General features: G+C 38.5%; 1 protein-coding gene across 1 annotated transcript in view; it reads right to left on the bottom strand.

Annotated features, from left to right (window-relative positions):
• tmtc2a (transmembrane O-mannosyltransferase targeting cadherins 2a) overlaps positions 1-20,320 on the bottom strand; it is a 57,646-nt gene that overhangs the window by 9,143 nt on the left and 28,183 nt on the right. Inside the window, exons 3-9 of the mRNA XM_044186557.1 lie at positions 10,649-11,483; positions 9,282-9,396; positions 8,408-8,493; positions 7,507-7,691; positions 5,976-6,054; positions 4,370-4,491; positions 1,243-1,324 (exon numbers count right to left, since the gene is read on the bottom strand). Of these exons, the coding sequence (XP_044042492.1) occupies positions 1,243-1,324; positions 4,370-4,491; positions 5,976-6,054; positions 7,507-7,691; positions 8,408-8,493; positions 9,282-9,396; positions 10,649-11,483 (1,504 nt within the window). The remainder of the gene's footprint in view (positions 1-1,242; positions 1,325-4,369; positions 4,492-5,975; positions 6,055-7,506; positions 7,692-8,407; positions 8,494-9,281; positions 9,397-10,648; positions 11,484-20,320) is intronic.

Below are 20,320 nucleotides of genomic sequence, written 5' to 3'. Positions count from 1 at the left end.
TAAAATGTGTTACTGTGAACAATGGCAGGAAAAGGGGCTTTGTCTTAGCTATCACCCTCTGTGTCCTCTCTTCCTTGCACGCTCTCATATGTGTGTCTTTGTGTGTGCATCCGTTGTGTTATAATGTGGGCAGATATCATCACTCCTTACACACTCACACCTGGAGCTCATCCAGTGAACCCGGGATAGCTAAAGCAGCCAGATTTGCGATAAAGGAGGAGACCAGCCCAAATAAACATCACCTATAGCAAAAAGCTACAAGATAACATTGGAAAAAGAAAATTGCCAGAGAGGCAGAGAAGGGGAAACAGCTCGGTCCAAAGACAGCAACGCACCCCTCGCCAGGGACCAAACTAAACTCGAACCCCAAGATATCCAGCACAAAGCACCAGGAGGATTGGAGAGAGATAAAGAAGAGGAGAAAGGGACAACGCACAAAGGCACTTTCAGCAAATAGAAGACAGATTTAATTTCCTATGAATATCCTGAAGATAGCAACATGGCAAACTGATATGAAATACTCCATTAACAGCAGAACAAGCGGAGCGTGGTATCATGTCTTACGCTCTGTTACGAAAGGTAAACAGTGTACTCTGCTCCTGTCTCCTCACTCAGATAAACATAGCATACATGCCTGTTTGTATGTGTGTTTGCACCATCTGCAAAACCTTAAACAGCTCCAGTACTCCCAGCACTGATACCAACAGTAAATAACAGTACATTTCCACAAATTAGTTACTGTGGTGCAGGGAGTGCCAAAACACGTCCTGCGATAATTTTTTGGGAAAAACGATAAAAACAGAAGGGTATCTGACAATTCCAAATGATTACCACATAGCTTTGGTTCTTTCCAAAACTCTTATCAGGTTACACAAGCTATGAGCTGGGATCCAGGGTGGTTTACAACATGAGTTGTAAGAGGACCTGGTATATTTAATGACTCTGAGTCTGAGGGTAATGCTACAAAGTTCGGGTCTTAAATGCAAGAGTCTAAAGACCCCTGCCTAATAATTATCCTGAGTTCAGCTTACTGCAGCAAAGCCTGATCATTACAGTAAAGCCTATGGCACAGGTTTGGATTATAGGCAATCAGGCATGTTATAGTTGGTAGAAAAGGACTTAGCTCTGTCAACCACAGAGAGACCTTTTTGATACTTTATATACTTTCATGATTTTAATGTCAGTTTTCAAACAGTCTTTTCTAAAAATGTTAGAAGGGAAACCTTTGATATCTCCTCTTACCATAGTGCATGTAGCAGTTTCCTTTTGTGGGGTCTAGTTGAATAGCTCTCAGATAGTACTTCTCTGCTTCTGTCTTCTGCCCCTAAAAAGAAAAAGAAAGGAGATCATTAATTGCACCTGAAATTTAAGTTAAATTTGATTTTTTTGTAATATTTTGTTACATTCATTTAGTATATTTAGTTTTTTTTTGCAATGGCACAAGACACCCTTTGACCTAAAAGTTTTTTGTTGACCACTCAACTCAACTGCAATAGAAATATACTAGACCTGCAAGCAGATATACCAGGGTCTGACGCAGGGTCAAACACCTGATGCAACCAGAAGGACGAGGCCATCACTAAATAGGGCTTAAATAGGTGGTTTAACTCATGTTTGTTTGTATGCAGGCTGAGATGGCTTCCTGCAGCGCAAACTGCCGAGACCTGCTCCAGCTTTGGACTGCAAGGGCCATGGATTCATTTCCTTTTGTGCCTCAGTTACAAAAGTCTCCTAGGTTAGGTTCCCAGCAATACATAAAAAAATTAAAGCCAAAAATTAACCAATCCAAGCATGGAGAGCATATTTATTATCTACAAACTAGAATTACACAATATTATGGGCAGAATAGATACTAATTTCTGATTGAGGTAGAAGCTGAGTGAAGTGTCACAGCACTACCAGATTATTTAATTTGAGTCAGTGATTTAAAATGATAATGAATGAGAAAAATTGTGAAACATTTAATTACAATATAAATATAATGTATAACATGCATACTGTATAGCTGGACATCTTGTGTCACAAATGCATACTCAGACACACACAGCTACAAAAATCCCTTGTATTTTACTGTATCGGCTGAGTTATTTTAGAGCACTGACATGCATCAGTTGAGGCATGGTAACCCTGCTGTTAAGTTTCAGCAGGAAACTGATGCTCATAAAGAACACAGCACCCTGCCTCCCATGCCTAACCTTTAAAGAAAAACGTCCAAGGTGTGTGCGTGTTGCAACCAAACTGAGAAAGACATGCTTCTGTGTGTATGAGGCTCAATTTCTCCACCTCTTTTGTTTCATGCTTCAGCACTGATTGCTTCCATATTGCCAATGGACTTGCCATGCAACAAGAAATGAGAGGACTGGGCATATTAGGTTTGCTTCATTAGCTTTTTCCCATGCCCGCAATCGCTCTGAATGAATGAGCGAATATCAGGCCTAGATGGCTTATTTCACATTTTCTTTGGCTCTTTTCTCTTTACATTCAATTAAACCTTTTCCCCAGCCATCCATCAGAACTGAAAGGTTGGAGCAAGTCACCATTTAACAGATTTATGAAAGGCTTCAAGTCAACTATCAAAAGGTGATTTTGTGATATGCTTTTTTTTAACTGATTTATTGCCATGTATGCACTTTTACCTTATGTAATCCTCTGTTTGTGCATTACTGACCGGTCTTCCACAGTGAGAGGCAGTGGTTAGCACCAGTGCTGAATGTATCTAAATACACAGCTGACTTTAAATTTATAAATCAGCTGAGTGTTGACTGACCACAACTTTCCCGAATACACAACAAGCCCTTCTGACTTCAGCAAGAGATCTCCAACAGCAGGGCTCTAATGTTACACTAGACTCATTTGTAAGCACTTTGACCTTTGGAAGAACAAGACAAATCAGTGGCTTTATTTGCATTGCATTTGCATTTGTTATTTGCTGAGGGATGTGGATGGGTACAAGACTATCAGATTCCAGCTTTATTATTGTGTGGGTTTACTTTTACAAACATGAGAGGGTCACTTTGAAACTTTGAGTACTACACATCAACTTTCAGAGAAAAACAGCATGTTGGGGTGAACCACGGTACAAGACTTCAGTTTGACCTGTCCTCCCCACGTCTGTATTGTCGATTGACTCCGGCAGGACGGCCAAAAAATGTAGCTGATGGACTGATTCAATAAGGAAGGAGAGTAATTGCATTATAAGCCTGTCCACTGGCCCATTGTCCAGGGTCCATCCAATCTCCTGTTCCTAAAGCCCTGTAGTAGTAGAGGGGGCCTCTCTGTGAGGCAGGGCCCTGCGTGGATCTGCAGCCCTGAGCCTGAGGGAGCACAGCAGATGTCCAGCCACACTGGGCCACTCTAATCTGAACATGCGCTTTAGGTGTGTGTGTGTGTGTGTGTGTGTGCGCGCGCGCTATGCATATCTTCAAAGAGGGGAAATGATCAGAACTAAGGTTTAAAGCCTGTGAGGGTTGCAGCTGCAATAAGGCACTGCAGGTTGGTTGTGTCCTCACTCAGCACCCAAGGCTGTGGAAGGGAGGAGGTCAATCATCTCTAGAGGGGATACAGAGGGCACACAGTTCAACCCCCACATCTAAACTTGACTCAGCTGTGAACACATCTGTTGTCACATACGTGTGTTTTTGTTTTTATGGAATGGGAGAGGTGGTGGTTTTTCCTGCAGAAAAAAACTTTTGGGAGAAGTCGGGAAAACTTGTGTGCCCTTGATGTCTCCTAACACTCATGTGTATATACAGATACACACAGTGAGGGACAGACAACACACAGATAATTGGGAATTTATCCAATCACAGAGGGATAGCTTTCATCCACACCAGACAAACTACTCGCGTCTGTGACCTTCAGACATGAATTTATGCAGCTACTATGTAGCTGTTTTTTAAGCTATTTGGCATCAGTCCTGGATCAGGGTCAATCCAAGGTCACAGTTTTTATCGTAACATTTCTGCCTTAATTTCATCTTTCACACTGTGTAATCCTTTTTTCATCCAACAAGTAGTTCTAGAGGTCAAACACTAGATTAATGAATGCATTACAAATCCTCTTGCTGACTTCTGATCAGGAGAGAAGAGTTTGTTTAGCATGCACCTTTCAGAGTCAGGAGCTCGCACCTCATAACAATTATCACAGTTCTTCAGACTCTGCAGAGGAATCGATAGGATGGGTTTGCCTTGCTCCAGTGTTCCTTAAGACACTCAATATGCATTATTCATCACTCCACTCTGCTTCTTCAGGTCCTGTTTAATTACACTCTGCCAGGTAGTTAACCGCTGCAGTCGTTACTAAGATAATGCTTTGGCTTGCCTCATGGTTCTTTCTGTGTGTGTGTGTGTGTGTGTGTAATGGGACTTACAAGGATGGACAGTAGTTTGCCATAAGTGAGGTGGGCAGGGATATGGTCAGGCTTGGCTCTGAGGGACTCTTTGTACCAGTGGCCTGCTTCCTCCAGCCTGTTCAGCCTCATGTAGGCCTCTCCTGAAACAGAACATAGATCAGAATTTCTTTTTTAGGATAATAATGCTTAAAAAAACATTAGAAATGAAGAGACTTTCAAGGCACAATATGCACGAATGTTCTATAAAGCAGTATAACTCTTACAGAACATTTGTCTTCTTGGCATATGTATTTTCATAAGAGTTTATAAATAAAGAATACTGTCAAATGCAAAAATGAAACATTTACAGCTAAAACATTTTCATTTCAACAGAATAAGATACTAGGGTCTACTTTGCCACATTTCTTTTCGCTTTAAAAAATAAAAATATGGTTGTTTTATTCGTGCTAGTTACTGACAGAACTCATGTTTTGTTGCTTTTAGTTTCCTCTGGCTATGCTGGCCATTTGTTTAAATTCAAAAATGATTTATTAAAGAACCATAAGGGCTGTTGACTCTGTGTCCTTGCCAAAACTTTTAAGGCTGGAGTAGATCATGGCAGTGTGCAGAGGAGGGCGTCTTAGCCTTAGCAAGTGTACAAACACGCGTTGAACCACCTGTTTAAGTCATATTCAACAATGCTCTCAGCTTCCCAGTTACCCCGGTATTCCTGCTTGCAGGTCTGGTTTATTCATGTTAACCCTGGTGCGTAGATAAAAAGTATTAACACTACTTCTCAAAAAATTCCTCCAATCTTTAGTATAGAGTAGGTATAGGACAAATAAACTGCCTTGAACTCTGCATTCCTCACATGCTGAATAAATATCCCAATGTAGTTCAATCTGGAAAACACACTCTCTGAAAGAACAACTGTTGTGTTTAAAACTCCATGAGATATTGTTTGATCTGAGGACATGCTGTTGGCCCCTGGGATAAAATGACATCAGTTTTAACAAAGAATCCCCTGGACATCACACTATTGCAAACATTGCCCTCCCTCCACCTGACAAAACACACTTCCAATTCTCATTTAGCTTGTCCAAGGCATTTTTGCAGACATCTCCCTGCATTCTCAACTATGCTGTCAGGATGAGCTTCCATTACAATAACAAAGAGAGGGGTGTAATTTATTACACGGATTAGTTTCGATCCTCTCCAAGAGGACAAAGTCTGTGCACACATTTATGAGCTACAGTGTTGGAATCAAACAGGTGGTTCAGCTCCTCTGAAGGTTTTTTTTGGCAACGAGTTAATGTCAATTTGTTGAATTCAATTCAAAGCTCAGATAAAATGGAAGACCAACATCTAAAATGGAAACAAACATGTAAAATTCATCACTAAAGCTCAAGCCAGACTTTTCCCAGGACTACATAATTTTACTCACATAAAACAGCCATCACATTGTTCTTCATAGTTGATGCAAATTTTATTATATGCATCATCAAATGGTTATGTTACCTCATCAAAATACTAATTAACGTTTCAAAGCAGGTATCGACACAGTAGTGAATTTTTAATCCTGCAATTTCTGTTTCTGCTTTATAAATGTAGATTCAGGATGAAACAGGCTCCAACAGTAACTTACCCATCATGTTGAAAAGGCTGTGTGGTGCAAACTGCCTGGGCATTTTCTGTACCGCTTCCCTATAAATAGACAGGGCCTCCTGTAGTGGAGGGAAAAAAGTTAACTTGGCCAGTCCAGTTTTTGTTTTGCGTCAGCATAATGCAGTCCTTGTAATTGATGAGGGACTCCTACTTTGTGCAAAACAGGCTTTTCTATCTACACAGTTTCCTGTTCAATTCTAAATGGTTGAGCTTTTAGTCTTACATTAGGGATAAGTGGTGAGTGGTTAAATCACAAGTGGTCATAAAGTCAAAGTCATTGCGAAAAGCAATAGAACAAGTGTTTTGGTCTGATTAGAGATTGAGGACACAATGAACAGACATGAAGAAGCAAACAAGACAACGCACTTTCATTTGATTTCAGATCCAGAAATATTACATATATATATATATATATACATTATATATATACATATACATACACACACACATATATACATACACATATATATATATATATATACACATATATATACATATATATATATATATATATACATATATATACACATATATATATATATATACATATATATATATATATATATATATATATATATATATATATATATATATATATATATATATATATATATATATATATATATATATATATATATATACATATACATATATATATATATATATATACATATATATATATATATATATATATATATATATATATATATATATATATATATATATATATATATATATATATATATATATATATATATATATATATATATATATATATATATATATATATATATATATATATATATATATATATATATATATATATATATATATATATATATATATATATATATATATATATATATATATATATATATATATATATATATATATATATATATATATATATATATATATATATATATATATATATATATATATATATATATATATATATATATATATATATATATATATATATATATATATATATATATATATATATATATATATATATATATATATATATATATATATATATATATATATATATATATATATATATATATATATATATATATATATATATATATATATATATATATATATATATATATATATATATATATATATATATATATATATATATATATATATATATATATATATATATATATATATATATATATATATATATATATATATATATATATATATATATATATATATATATATACATATATACATACATACATATATATATATATATATATATATATATATATATATATATATATATATATATATATATATATATATATATATATATATATATATATATATATATATATATATATATATATATATATACATATACATATATATATATATATATATATATATATATATATATATATATATATATATATATACACACATATATATATTACACACATACATATTCCTTTAATATTCCCTTGGTTCTTTTAGCACAACCTGGACACACTAACCTCCTGCTGGCCCTGTTCATGGAGCAGTTTTCCCAGGTTGTACAGGCAGCTGGTGACGGAGCTCTTGTGGGCGTGGGGGTCCTTCAAGTTCTCATCTGGAATGTCAGCACAAGTCAGAAAAGTGCGTTTGGCCTCCTCCAGGTTGCCCTGGTTCATCAGGATGATTCCTGTGTTTAAGTAGGCCGCTGTGAGGAGGAGGAGAAATGAATTAAAACAGCACAACCTGCCATCCAAATGCAAACAAAACATTTTTTTTTTATTCACAGACTGACACTAGACAACAACTAAATCAATAAGTCCTTTTCTGATGCTGTTAAAGGTTTGTTTACATCTGTAGTTTTGGTTAATACAGAATTAAAACAAGTTTATTTTTATTTATGATCAGCTGGGAAACTCAAAAATGCTGATTCATTTACATGATATAATATAACTGAAAGAAGACAGGACAGAAGTCAAAGGCAGATAAAATTACCATAAGAAAAGTAAGTAAGAAATAGAAATAAATTAGGCTAAAAGGAGATTAGGCTGAGGAAGAATTGAAGATAACTTATCAAGTTGAAAGAGTAGTCTGGAAGACTTGTTGGAAAATTGTCCTTGGTACAGTACAAGACAGACTCTCATCTCACATGCGAGCACTCAAGTGTGAGATTGAATCTCATCATTTTGCCGTCAAGCTGAAATAGCCTGAATACGGCCCTCCAAGTGACCACGTGGCAAAAGAACATCTAATTCAGCATTAAACTGGACCATGATGGTGATCTAATAACAGACCCTTAGCTCACATCTAATTAATCCAAACAAAGACACAGCCAAAATGAGAACGTCTAATCGCTGATAACTCTTCCCCCGAAACACAACCACTCCAGTCATCATGTATCAGCTCTCTTTTAAGTTTACTTACATGCCAGTGTTGGCCGACTCCCAATGGCCAGTTTGTAATAATGCAGCGCTTCGGAAAAACGTTCATTCTCCTGCAGTAGCAAGCCACTAATAGACAAAAAAAATGCCAAAATGTGAGACATTTTACGACACCATAAACTGCATAACAGAGGATTTGTCTTGTTATTTTCAATCTGTGAAGGTACAGTAAGCTTTACCCAAAATTACAGCATGTCAAAGTGATGAGGGGACTTTGGGTAAAAGCTAAGAAATAAAAACAGAACAAAAATGTTTGCAGCTTCTTTATTCCTCACCCAATATGCCAACACATAACCCCAACATACCCAACCATCAAAACAGTATCTCCATTTTAAAGAATGCAAAAACACCATAATTCGGTTTTCCCTTCTCCCTATGTTGCTTTTCCAGCTTCCTGACACCCATAACATGAGAGGAAAGAGAGAAAAACAGTGTCAGCATGAGAGCAAGAGACGTGGGTCTGCTATGAGGTTTTGGCACCTTTGACACCTTGTGTTGCAGGATTGGAAGTGGCTTTGTGTTCTCCCACAGGCCCTGCAAACCACGACTAATGAAATCAGTAGCAGAAGGTACTAAGAGCCACCAGGGACACACAATTTCCTCTTTGTCACACTCTTGCATCACACTTAGCTCTGCATCTCACTTGCTTCTTTCCTCCTGTATTAGATCTATTTTTGTTTTGCCTTCTTTAAGTTCTTCCTGCATGTCACCCTCTCTGTCATTATGCCTTTTCCCTTTCTCTTTCCCTTTCTTGTTCTGCCACTGCGATCTCAAGTGATGGATGGGAGGAATCAGAACTCGTTCGTGTCAAGACTTGCAAGCAGGAGGAGGGGGAACGGGGCATCTTTAACACTCACAGGTTATACAGCATGTCAGCCATGTTCCCTCGGTGGTGCAGAGCGTTTCTGTATGCCTTCTCCGCCTCTGCCATCTTACCCTGGTTCTTCAGTACGTTCCCCAAGTTTCCCCAGGCTACAGGAGACACGAGTCAGTCAAAAGTTGCACTTTCAGAGTGGAAAAACACAATGTTGATATTCATTTAACAACTATTAATTATTATTAATTTTCCTAAATAAACTGTAATTAGTGAATTAAATAATCACAAAAAACATTGTACATAGTAATACTCCTTATGTTCATTAATGTAATGGGATTGAGATTTACTTCTGTATTTAATCTGAACCATTTCAAAGCAAGTCTTGCATGAAGGAGCAGAAAGTCATATTGTGGTTTTCTCTGTGGGCTTAACTGTGTTCCCCAAGCAGAGATGTTAGTCTGGCATACCTTCCCACTTGTTCAGACCTTTCAAGATCATGAACAAGGCTGACTACACTGAGTTTCAGAAACACCCAGCTTAAGGATACATATAGTAGGGCTGGGTATTTTTTCCCCCATTTAACAAAATAAGTCAAACTTCTAAAAACATCTTCTTGGTTTAATTTTGTTAGTGGTACAAGAACTTTGTCTTAAGAAAATACAGTCTTACTGTAAAGGTGTTCTGTGGAGTTTTCTTGTAAACAAAAGTTATGTTTATAGTCAGAGTTTCTTACCAAAATGCATTGTGTATATCCTTGACGTCTAACAAATGTATTGTATGTATTTCCTTCCTCGTTATACCTTTTCAAAGCTGTATTTTTGAATATTTAAATCCTATATTGTTCATGTTTACTAGCTAGCAGTCTTCTTCCCTTCTTTTGGTGGTGTATCGCTATCCTTCTTTGCACGTTATCACCACCAACTGTCAATCAATGGAATAATGTGAAACCATCATCAGGAATGTTCGCATTGTGCTTCCTCATGGGCATTGCCCCGTAGCGCTACTAGTGGTAACTCAACAGGGTACCTTTGCATTAGCAAAATTAACTACTGTGGCCACAAGTGACATGGGATAATGGTAAATGCTAACACATAAGGGTACCACAAGTAAAGACGAGGCATTAAGTCAGCAAGTTGACTCAGTAATATCAGTTGTACAGCAATATCTAAAGTTTGCTGACATTAGCTAACATTAGCTACCATAAGCTACTAGTCATACCAGGCCAAGTAGCCAAGTAGTAACATTTCTGAGCATATTCAAATGAGCAATTATATTGTCTTGCTTTAAATCAGCTTTTGATGCTTGATAGTTTTTGATACTGAGTGCTACGCAGAGATTTCAGTCGGTACTCAAAAAGTATTGAGGTTTGATACCCATCGGTAATGATAACCGGTGCCCTTCTCTTACCTTTAGCAGGATTCGCACTAATCCCAGACTTGTAGAGATTCTCCTCATTGCTCCAGTCCCTGTTTCTTTGAACAGTTCTGAGTCCATTCAGCAGCACTAGTCCCATACAGAGACACAACAGTAAGGCCTTGCAACCTCTAGTCCTCAGTCTGACATACAAGGTTCTTGCACCAGCAGCAACCAGTAAACTAAAGCCTATACTGGGAATGTATAGTACCCTCTCTGCAATTACAAAACCTACATAAAAGAATAGGTTTGTGGCTGGGATGAAAGGCAATGACATGATGCCTAATGAAAATACTACTAGATTTTCTGTAGGAGGCAGGGACGTCCGTGGAGGGCAGTGGTGGAGTCCAGCTGACCCATTCATGGTGGTCTTTGGCAGCCCGTGGTCTGTGTTATGGTTTGTGTCAGGGGCATGGTAACCATTCCCATTAGTGATTGATTTCCCATTAGTGACATAGGCTTTCCCATTGGTCTCCTTGGTTTTGGAGGTGGGGCTACAAAGGCCAAACAAAGCCAGGAGGATAAATCCACCATAAAAGGCAACAGTGTGAAGGTTCCTCCAGTCGGCCAAGGACCTCACCAAGGGCACAGCATCCATAGACCAATCGAAACTGAGCTTGTCGGGGCAGAGCAGGAGCCAGGCGTTGGCGGCGGGCAGATGGAGGAATGTCAGCGTTCGAGTGAGAAAATGTGGCGAGTCAGCTGCAGGGTTGTCAGAGTTGGAGAAGTTGGGAGGCTTATTGCCCATCCAGTAGAGGCGAGCTGACAGCAGAATAACTCCCCAGGAAGCCAGCACACCGAGACTCAGCAAAACACTGATGTTCTTTCTCTGAAAGAGAGGAGAAAGAAAAAAACTCATGCTAAAGGAAAACACCTAAATCAACATTTGAGTCCAGAAGAGCTTAATCAAAGCCACAATATTTTGTCAGTGTTCCAGAGCACCTGAATTTGCTTTCATTTTATAAGGCTATTTTAAAACCTGTGAAGTTATTGAAGGTCTGGGTCAGAGCTGAATCATGGTCCTATAAATGTATTTATGGTCTCTGTAGACAAGAAGTTATTAAGAAGGATGTTCCAGTCTTTCAGTATGAGCTGTTAGGGTTTGATTTTTAAATCTTCGAATTGTTGAAATGTATTATCCCACTGTTATATAGAAAGAGAAATCTATTCAAAAGCAATCTCTGGAATGTTTTTGATAGCTGCCTGGGGCATAAACCGCACTCATGTACAGTTATACAGTTCTTTGTAACACTAGCATAGTTCTTAAAATTAAAATGCACCATAGCCAGAAACAACACAGCTCTGTTTACAAGAAAATACTGAAATATGACGCATTTAAACTGGTGAAAGACACATTGGGATTTGGACAGCTGTGTGTTGTAATGGGTGTCACTTTCAGTCAGCAACAATGTGACTGTTTATATCAAGAAATAATCATTTTTAATGGAATGTGTCATATTCAAACTGGTGAAAGATGTATTATTTTGAATTTTACATTTGGTTTGCCAATAAATTCTTAAATGTCATGTTTTATTAAGGTTAACAGAGGAAAATCCAAAAGTCCCAAATCTAAGAAAAATCAACATACTTCCATATAGATGTGAAGTAAAGATTATTTCTATAATTTTCTATATATTAGTAAACCACACTCCCCTCAGTTCTGACCTAGTTGGGTCAACTTTGAAGTAAATTTGAAGCATGAGAGGCTTTCCTCCTAAGTCTTTCCTTGTTGCTTGTCAAGGTTGCAGTGAGTGTGACTGGTAATCAGCTTAGGACTCATTGTGTTGGTATGCAGATGCTGTTAACATCTTATACGAGCATTAATTCTGCAGCATGATCACCATTAGGTCCACTGTCACGCAACACCTTTAAACCAACTGTCACACACCAACCGGGCACTCACTGCAGCCTCTACTGAATGGTCCCTTTATAAACTTAAAATCATGTTAAACTCCTAATGGCTGTATTAATACACACTTGGAAGGAAATACAGAGGACATTTGGTCGGTGACTCAGAATCAGGAAAATCAGTCTTTGACGCATAAATTAGATTCAAAACCAGAGACAGGAGGAACTATGTGATACTCGCCAGGGCCTAAAGTATATTCATTTCAGTTGCTTCACAACAGGCTGTATGGATGTCTGTCAGTCTGCAGTTTGAGTTACAGTTACTAAGACATGACGAGGTTATATGATTACATCCTTGAGCTCTTGACCTTTGATCACTGGCTTGTTAAATGACATTCGTCAGTGACAGTACAGAGAGAAATGGGAAGGCATAGCCGTGAGACTGATGACAGCGAGACATTTTTTTATTTGGCTTTCTGTCTGTCAGTCAGATGCTCTGATGTCAGATTTCTTCAAACCACATTTTGATATGATGCTTTCTGAAATCAATTACTGCTTAAATCTGATTTAGTGGTGTGTTTTTGCCAAGATTAAGCAAATCTGATTTCATTTCTTTCATTAAATACTGATTAAACTGGAATGTCATATAGGCAAAGACCTTTTGACAGAGACAGCCTGGCGCAGTCCTGACCAAAAAGTCCTTGTTATTCATGTTCCTCCCAGAGTTTACCTAGTGGACTAAATACGATATAACATTATGAGCGATGATCACAGAGATGTTGCTCACTTCCCATTTTCTTAGCCCATTTACTCTTTCCGAGCACCAGTGTAATATGAACTCTATCTGAACTTGTCTGGGGGGGAATTAGAGCCGTGTGCACACACAAAAGTACATGCTTACATACTGTAGATGCTGTTTATACTGTGTAGCATTATTGCGCAGGACAGGATAAGTTTACATATTGGTGGTCTAGTAGATGTGTTATCAGTATCGGCTTTGATATAACTGATAATCACCATCAGAGCCTCTATAACTCAAAGTGTTGATCCAGTGTAGCCCTTCTTTTCTTTTTATCTCTTAAGTGAGTTTACTCTACTATAGTAATAATTCAGACTCTCTGTATAATCCGCTCTGAATGAATTGCACAATAGGCAGATGATCTTTTTTTTTAAAGCTACACAGAACACAAAGAAAAAGCTTTCCCTTGTCTCATTAATACATTTTGGAGAGAAATATTCCCTCTCTTACCATGAGCATGCTTGAGTAAGCTCATGTGTGCACTTTCAGGAACCATGATGGAAAACACAAGTTAGCCATAAGAAACCCATGTTGGGATTAGAATAAGAGGTTTAGCATTGACTCGCCTGACCTACATGCTCCGGCTCAGTTCTTGATTTCTCCAGATCTGAAATGGAAAAGCATGTGCCCTGAAGAGGTAAGTGGAAGGAAGTGTAGGCATAGCTAGTTACAGAAAGTCACTTGTCAATAGTAAGAAGGAAAAGGGACAGTTCAAGGAGTTAAACATTTTTGAGCACTCTGAGAGGCAGTGAAGAAGAGAGAGTAGGGGAAAAATTGGATATTGATTTGGACACTGAAAGGTGGTACACAAAGGATAAGAGAGAGTGCCTTTTACACAAAAAGGAGAGTGTTCTTATTGATGGATGAGCCCATATTGGTGTCAAGGGAGGAAACCGTCTGAGAAATCCAATTCTGCTTAGTATTAGAAGATAAGCCAATTCCAGTAAGAGAGTCATTTGTGGTATTTAGGTGAATGAGCTTCATTTTACCCCTCGCTGCCTTGTCTATTTCTAAATTGTTCCTTAATTGACTCCCCGATCAATCACACATACACAACTCAAACTGCAAGAGCAGAGGCTGGTTCTGCTTTTCATTGATGTATGACCATGAATTCACAAACTCAGCAGAAAATAAGTGCAGTTTTCTAGCCAACTTTACACAAGCTTTTATAATTAATGTGTTTTTAGAAGCAACAGGTTGCAGGTTGGTTATTGGAGCAGGCATGAAATGGAAGGATCGCTGGTTTTATTTCCTGTAAGAGTGGTAACCAATACTTGCTGAAGCCTGGTATGACCTTCCCTCTCCACTCATTCAAGTCTTCTGCATTTGGCTGAAAATAGATCTTCAATAACTCAACATCACCCTCTCTAACAACTGAATCACTCAACTACAACTTCTAATTGCTCTAAAAAGTCCTTTTAACCTCTCTACTTAGCTGTTGATTTATTGATTTTCCTAACAATTCCAGCGTACATTGCCATTCTATGGTCAGAGGAATATTGGCAGGGCACTATCCTGACTAATACAGCCCTTAAAATGAGATGTTTTGTGCTTTTGTGGCGATTTGAAAGTATAAGGTTCTCTAATTGTACATACATTTTGAGTAAGAACAGTGGCTTAATGCCTAAAATAAAAAATAATCATCATCATAAAATGGGCACCTGCCTACCAAGTTTGAAAAACACCTAAACTTAGATAAAATTCTGGACATGTCTTGGACCTTTCCCATGGTGCATACTTTGACTCCTGGAGAAGCACAGGTTTAACTAATCACATTAATGATGGCTCTGCCACATTCAAGTGTGCCAGAAAGCTAGCATGCTCAACACAAGGACAGACCTAATTAAGGTTATAAGTTCCACCTGTGTTTGACAAGCTAGTACTACTACTACAAGAAAGGTCTATTCTGCTTCTATACATCCTGAGCTTTTTCTACAAACTCAATGAAAAACTTAAAACCAGCTTTTGTAACAAAGTCATCACAGCAACTTATCTTTTCACACTAGCCTCATATGATCAGGCTGATTTCTTGGCTTCAACCAGAGAACTTAAATTAAGTCAAATCTAGGTATTTTTCAACCTGGTCCTATTCTTGTATTTGTGGCTTGTGTACTTGTGTGCTCATGCAAAAAATGTATCATATGGCACAAGTTGCACCGAACTTAAATCCAATCTATTGTGGCTCCGTTGTTAGCCACAATAGCTAATCCAAGGGGGTGCTTTCTGTGTTTACTTTCAGTCGGACGCAGAGACAAGCATTTGAAAGGATTTATGCAAAATTTCATTTTATCTGGAAAGGTAGGAGGCTCGCATTGCTTCCCCTTCGTTTTGCCGGAGTCACGTTTCCCAAATCTCTACAACATATGTGGCAAATGCAAAATTTGCACGACCCATAATCTGCATGTAAGCCCTGCTTCTGCTCGCACAGAAACCTGTACTAAGATTGTTCACAGGTTGAAGCCTTGCACGCTGTTCAAAGCAGGGTCGCCAGAGGTGTTAACTTGACATTTAAAGAGCCTCCTGTCTGAGTAATGTACATCAGTGTTAAAGGGGGTTTAAGACAACACAGGGATTCTTGATGCCCTTGAGAGTAAACACAGAAAGTAGCCCCCTGGATTAGGATCAATTTGCCAGCTAACTATACGTTGTTTCTCAAACCTCTACAACAGAGGTGGCGAGTGCAAAGTTAGCATGTTTTCTATGTCTATTGGGCTAGCTTCCATGTGAGAAAATATTTTCTGCTAAAAAAAATGTTTAATCAGTGTGAAACCACCAAAAAACTAAATGCCCCCCACAAATACCAGATGTATCATCTGTTTTTAAAAAGTTTTTTTCTTCTAATTTCACTGTTTTCAGCTTTCCTGCTATCGAATTTAAATTCCTGGGAACTGGTTCTAGCTATGATTGATTGGCCTTCATGAGATCTGTGTGTATCCATGGAGGATAGCTGGCATAATCCCCCGCCAACTGTCAAATGCAACATACCGCTCGCTCCAAGCCTTTGAACCCAACGTTCTTCCACATATCTCCTCCACTTTGGATCCTCATTTGGAATTCAGCGTCAATTTCTGTAGCTTTCCCTCTACTACATTTTTTTCTCTTTCAGTTTATTATCCACTTTCTTTCCTGAATTAACCCTTCTCTCATTCTCTCTATCTCTCCCTTTCCTCACACCAACATACAATATTAAGCTCCCAAGCCTTCATCTTTTAACAGTGCCATTCATTATTAGCTGTCATTTTATTAATACCAGAAGTGTGTGGTCTGCATGTTGATATTGTGGCATGCAGAGTGTTTCAAACATGTCTGAAGAAACAGTGGGATACGGCTGACTTCATACGTGCACTGATAAAAGCTGCTGTGGAGTGACGCAAGACAGCAGGGGATCAATCTTCCGGACTTTTCTTGTTAAAGTCATGTCCAATTTAAACTACTCATAACTCTTTCCAGCATACTGAGCTGATCATGCATGGGATTTTTTTCTACTACTTGTTTGAGAAATTTAAATTCAAATGTTATCTCCTTATCCTCCAAAATCTATGTTTAGTAAAAACTAATATATATGGCAATTATAGACAAGACTAAACAACAAGTCATCCATTAAGTTTAATTGCCAACTATTCTTTAAAATATTATTTAAATATTAAAAAAGTATATTTTTCAAATCATGTTAGAAAAACATATTGCATTAAAGTTACCGTACTGTGGAGCAATACTTTCTCAGTGACATGTGCATGGAAAGGCCTTCAAAGTTTTGGACACACTGTGTTTGCACAACACACATCCAGCAGCGCTCATATTTGATGCATTACCAATGACATGCTAAATTGTGATGAAAGGTACAATGAGGCATGCATCCAGTTCTTTTTCCAGCTCTCTAATGTGTTCTGGATTTTGCTGACTTGGCGCAACTCACCCAAGTCATCAGACAGCAGCACCGTGGCTGGCATTGAGGGTTGACTTTGATAGAGTGACCTAATTACCCCATAGTTCTCTCCATGAAAGCCCTGCTGCTGCTGGCACAGAGACGTGTAATGAGATGGGTCACAGGTTGAAGCCTTGCGTGCTGTCCACCAAGGCAGCTGATCAAAGCACTGGCGCCCCAGTGGTGTAAACTTGACATTTAGAGCTTCCTGTTGGAGTAATGTAGGGACATCAGTGTGAAAGGGGGTTTAAGACAACATAGGGATCCTTGATGCTCTTGATGAAATGTCATGCATCTGATTTTGCCTTATTGGCCCCATTTCATACTTAGTGACTTGAAAGACTTTCATCAACTGATTTGCACTATTGAAGATAATGATGAACAGCATAAATGCATGTTCCAAGTACAAAAATACAACAGGCCTCATGCAAAAGCCACTTCTTCTTAAATGACAAGCACAAGTGATTTAAGGCCCCATTTACACATCAAATGTCTTGTATCTGGATAAAATCCACATGTGAATTTAAGATGCGACTTAGCCACATATGCGTCAGCGTTAGCTAGATCACAAATCTGATTGGTATCCATCTTGGTTCTCCCACATGCAAATCAGTGTTGGCCCTACTCCAGCCCAGAGGGTAGTGGTAATGCACCTGAAGCTGTTTGGTGACTGAGAAAAACACCAGAAGAAAAATAACTTGTGCACTTTAGCATTTTACTTACTTGCAACATTTCACAGCCGAATGCTGATTATTGGCACAACATTCATCAAGCCTGATGAACTTAACCTGCGTGCCTGCAGCGCTCATTGAGACAAACGAGGAGGAGTCCGTAACACTTTAATTGCAAGAACACAACCAAATCCCTCCAAATTGTCCATGTGCCTCAAGTAAAATGCTATCTCGCATCTTTCAGGTGCACATATTTAAGTTTCACTAAGAAAATCCAAAGGTGTGGAATATGGAGGATTAGGGAGAGTGAGAAAAAGTCCTCCCATCTAATCCAGCCTTTTTTTTTTCTTGTTCTTTTTTGAGGAACTGTATTTAATTCCACATCTTTTGATTTAGAGCTTTTAATGCAGGACTTTATCTGAAAGGTATAATCACTGACATCTTTGTTATTTAATCATGTAAATGCTTAAAATCTTTGCTCAACATTTAAACAAACACTTTTAATGAAATCAATCTTGTCTGCAAAAGAGTCACAGTTTACTTCAGGTTTAGCAGAGAGATGCCTGACTTCCTAAGACCAACACCAAAAGCAAACTATTTCCCTGGGCCCCGTCTAAAGCCTGGAGCCTCATTCATTGACCCGTTTGTTTTAGTCATTGACAAACTGAGAATGGAAAGAACAAAGACATTATGGTGTTCTGATCCTGGCATGTAAGACTCATTCTGCCTTCTCAATAGGCTGCAATGCGAACACCACACCTTCCTTTGTCTCCATCTATCACTTGCTAACTCTCCCTCCGTCTGACCTTGTCTCATTTGAAATCTCATCTCAGTCTGATTAGGGAGTTAATAAGATGAGAAATGGAGTGCTGGCCGAAGCGCATCTGTCTCCTCAGCTACACTGCAGCTGATTTACATTTCCTTATTGTTTGTAGCTGCTGTGAGGCAGCAGTCAGGTAATGTGGTGTGGAGGATTTTTCAATCTTTTGCTTCATTATGGAAGAAATGGAACATTTTTGTTTGAATGGAAAATATTATTTGCTGCACTGTTCTCTACCAAGAATGTTTGCAACCTCTCTGCCTACCATCCAATTCAATGGCTACTGACTGTGCCTCAGAAGCAGAAGCCAAGTCATCCATTCCCAAAGTGCTTTTAGGGCACAGTAGGTGAGAAAGACCAAGAACAGATAAAGGAAAGGAAGTGAGAGCATAGTTTCCCTCTCCCTCGCTTATTCTCTCTCTATATCCCTCTCCCTTTTTTGTTCCCATGCATCCCCGAGACGTCTGGCTCATAATCGAGAAAACAAGGGCCCCCATGGCTGGCCCCAGCACATAACGAGCTCCCTGCCAAGATAACCGTGACTGGGGCAATAGAGGAGGGCATTGCCAGAGTGATAAACGAGCCAGATGTGCTGGCGGTGGCGGGTGGCGCTGGGGGGCTGGCACCAGGACCTGACGGGCTGGCACAGGGATGCTGGCCAGGGCTATTGTGTCTGGGCAGAGAGGTGGAGACTGCTGATGATATCCCTGCTCGCCTTTGTGATAAATACACAGGAAATGTGATTTTTCGGCTTCTGACAAGCACTGAGGGTGATGAAATCTTTCAAACCGTAATGCAACAGACTGGAACAAGTAGTGCTCGATGTCTTTCAGGTTGTGGTTTTATTTCCAAGGCTCTGTCTCTACTGTCTTCATACAGGAGCAGATGACAAAAGGATTGAAATTTTTCAGTAAATTAGATTTTTTTTTGTTCCAATATTTCTTTCTTTCAATATCTCTTTTTTTCATAATTTCAGGTTGAGACAGTGTCAGTGAGGTGGGCAATTCCAAAAAAACCTTAAATATTCTGTTGTACAAATGATCAAAAATTGGAATGGTTGTTTGATTTTGACGTTTTTAAGTTTGCTAACATTGTCTGAAAGGCCTGGAAAAGAAGGCAAGATGTGGTATTTCATTAGCATTTATTCTAATTGCTCCAGTATTATATAGTAAATGTTTTTATCTGCGATTTATACATTTTGTTGTAGACAATGAAGGTAGTGTATTGTTATTTTCCTCTCTCTTTCTTGTCTCTGGTTTGTATTTATGATTATAGATTTGTCTGCCTGATCATCTGCAAATCAGTTACATCCTTTATCCTGCTGCATAGCTACTCTAACATGATTTAGCAGCTTTAATAGATGACTGGGTACAATTTGAAAGACAGGTGTTGTTTTGCATCTGCTACGTTCTAGCAGTTGTGAAAGAACACACACGTGAGTCACTCCTGCCAAGCATTGAGAATAAAAAACATCATAACTCCCTCTTTCTCCCCTCTCTGATCTCTCTGGGCCGCTCACCGCAAGCCCTTTAATAACAGTTGTGGGTTATCATCCTGCCAGTAACAACTACTGGCGAAGATGCCCCGCAGGTACGGTAAAGCC

This window comes from Siniperca chuatsi, linkage group LG23 (assembly GCF_020085105.1).
Source record: "Siniperca chuatsi isolate FFG_IHB_CAS linkage group LG23, ASM2008510v1, whole genome shotgun sequence".
In the NCBI taxonomy this organism is placed as follows: domain Eukaryota; kingdom Metazoa; phylum Chordata; class Actinopteri; order Centrarchiformes; family Sinipercidae; genus Siniperca; species Siniperca chuatsi.
The sequence above is the reverse complement of the archived record's forward strand: the minus strand, read 5'-3'. Positions and strand labels throughout refer to the sequence as shown.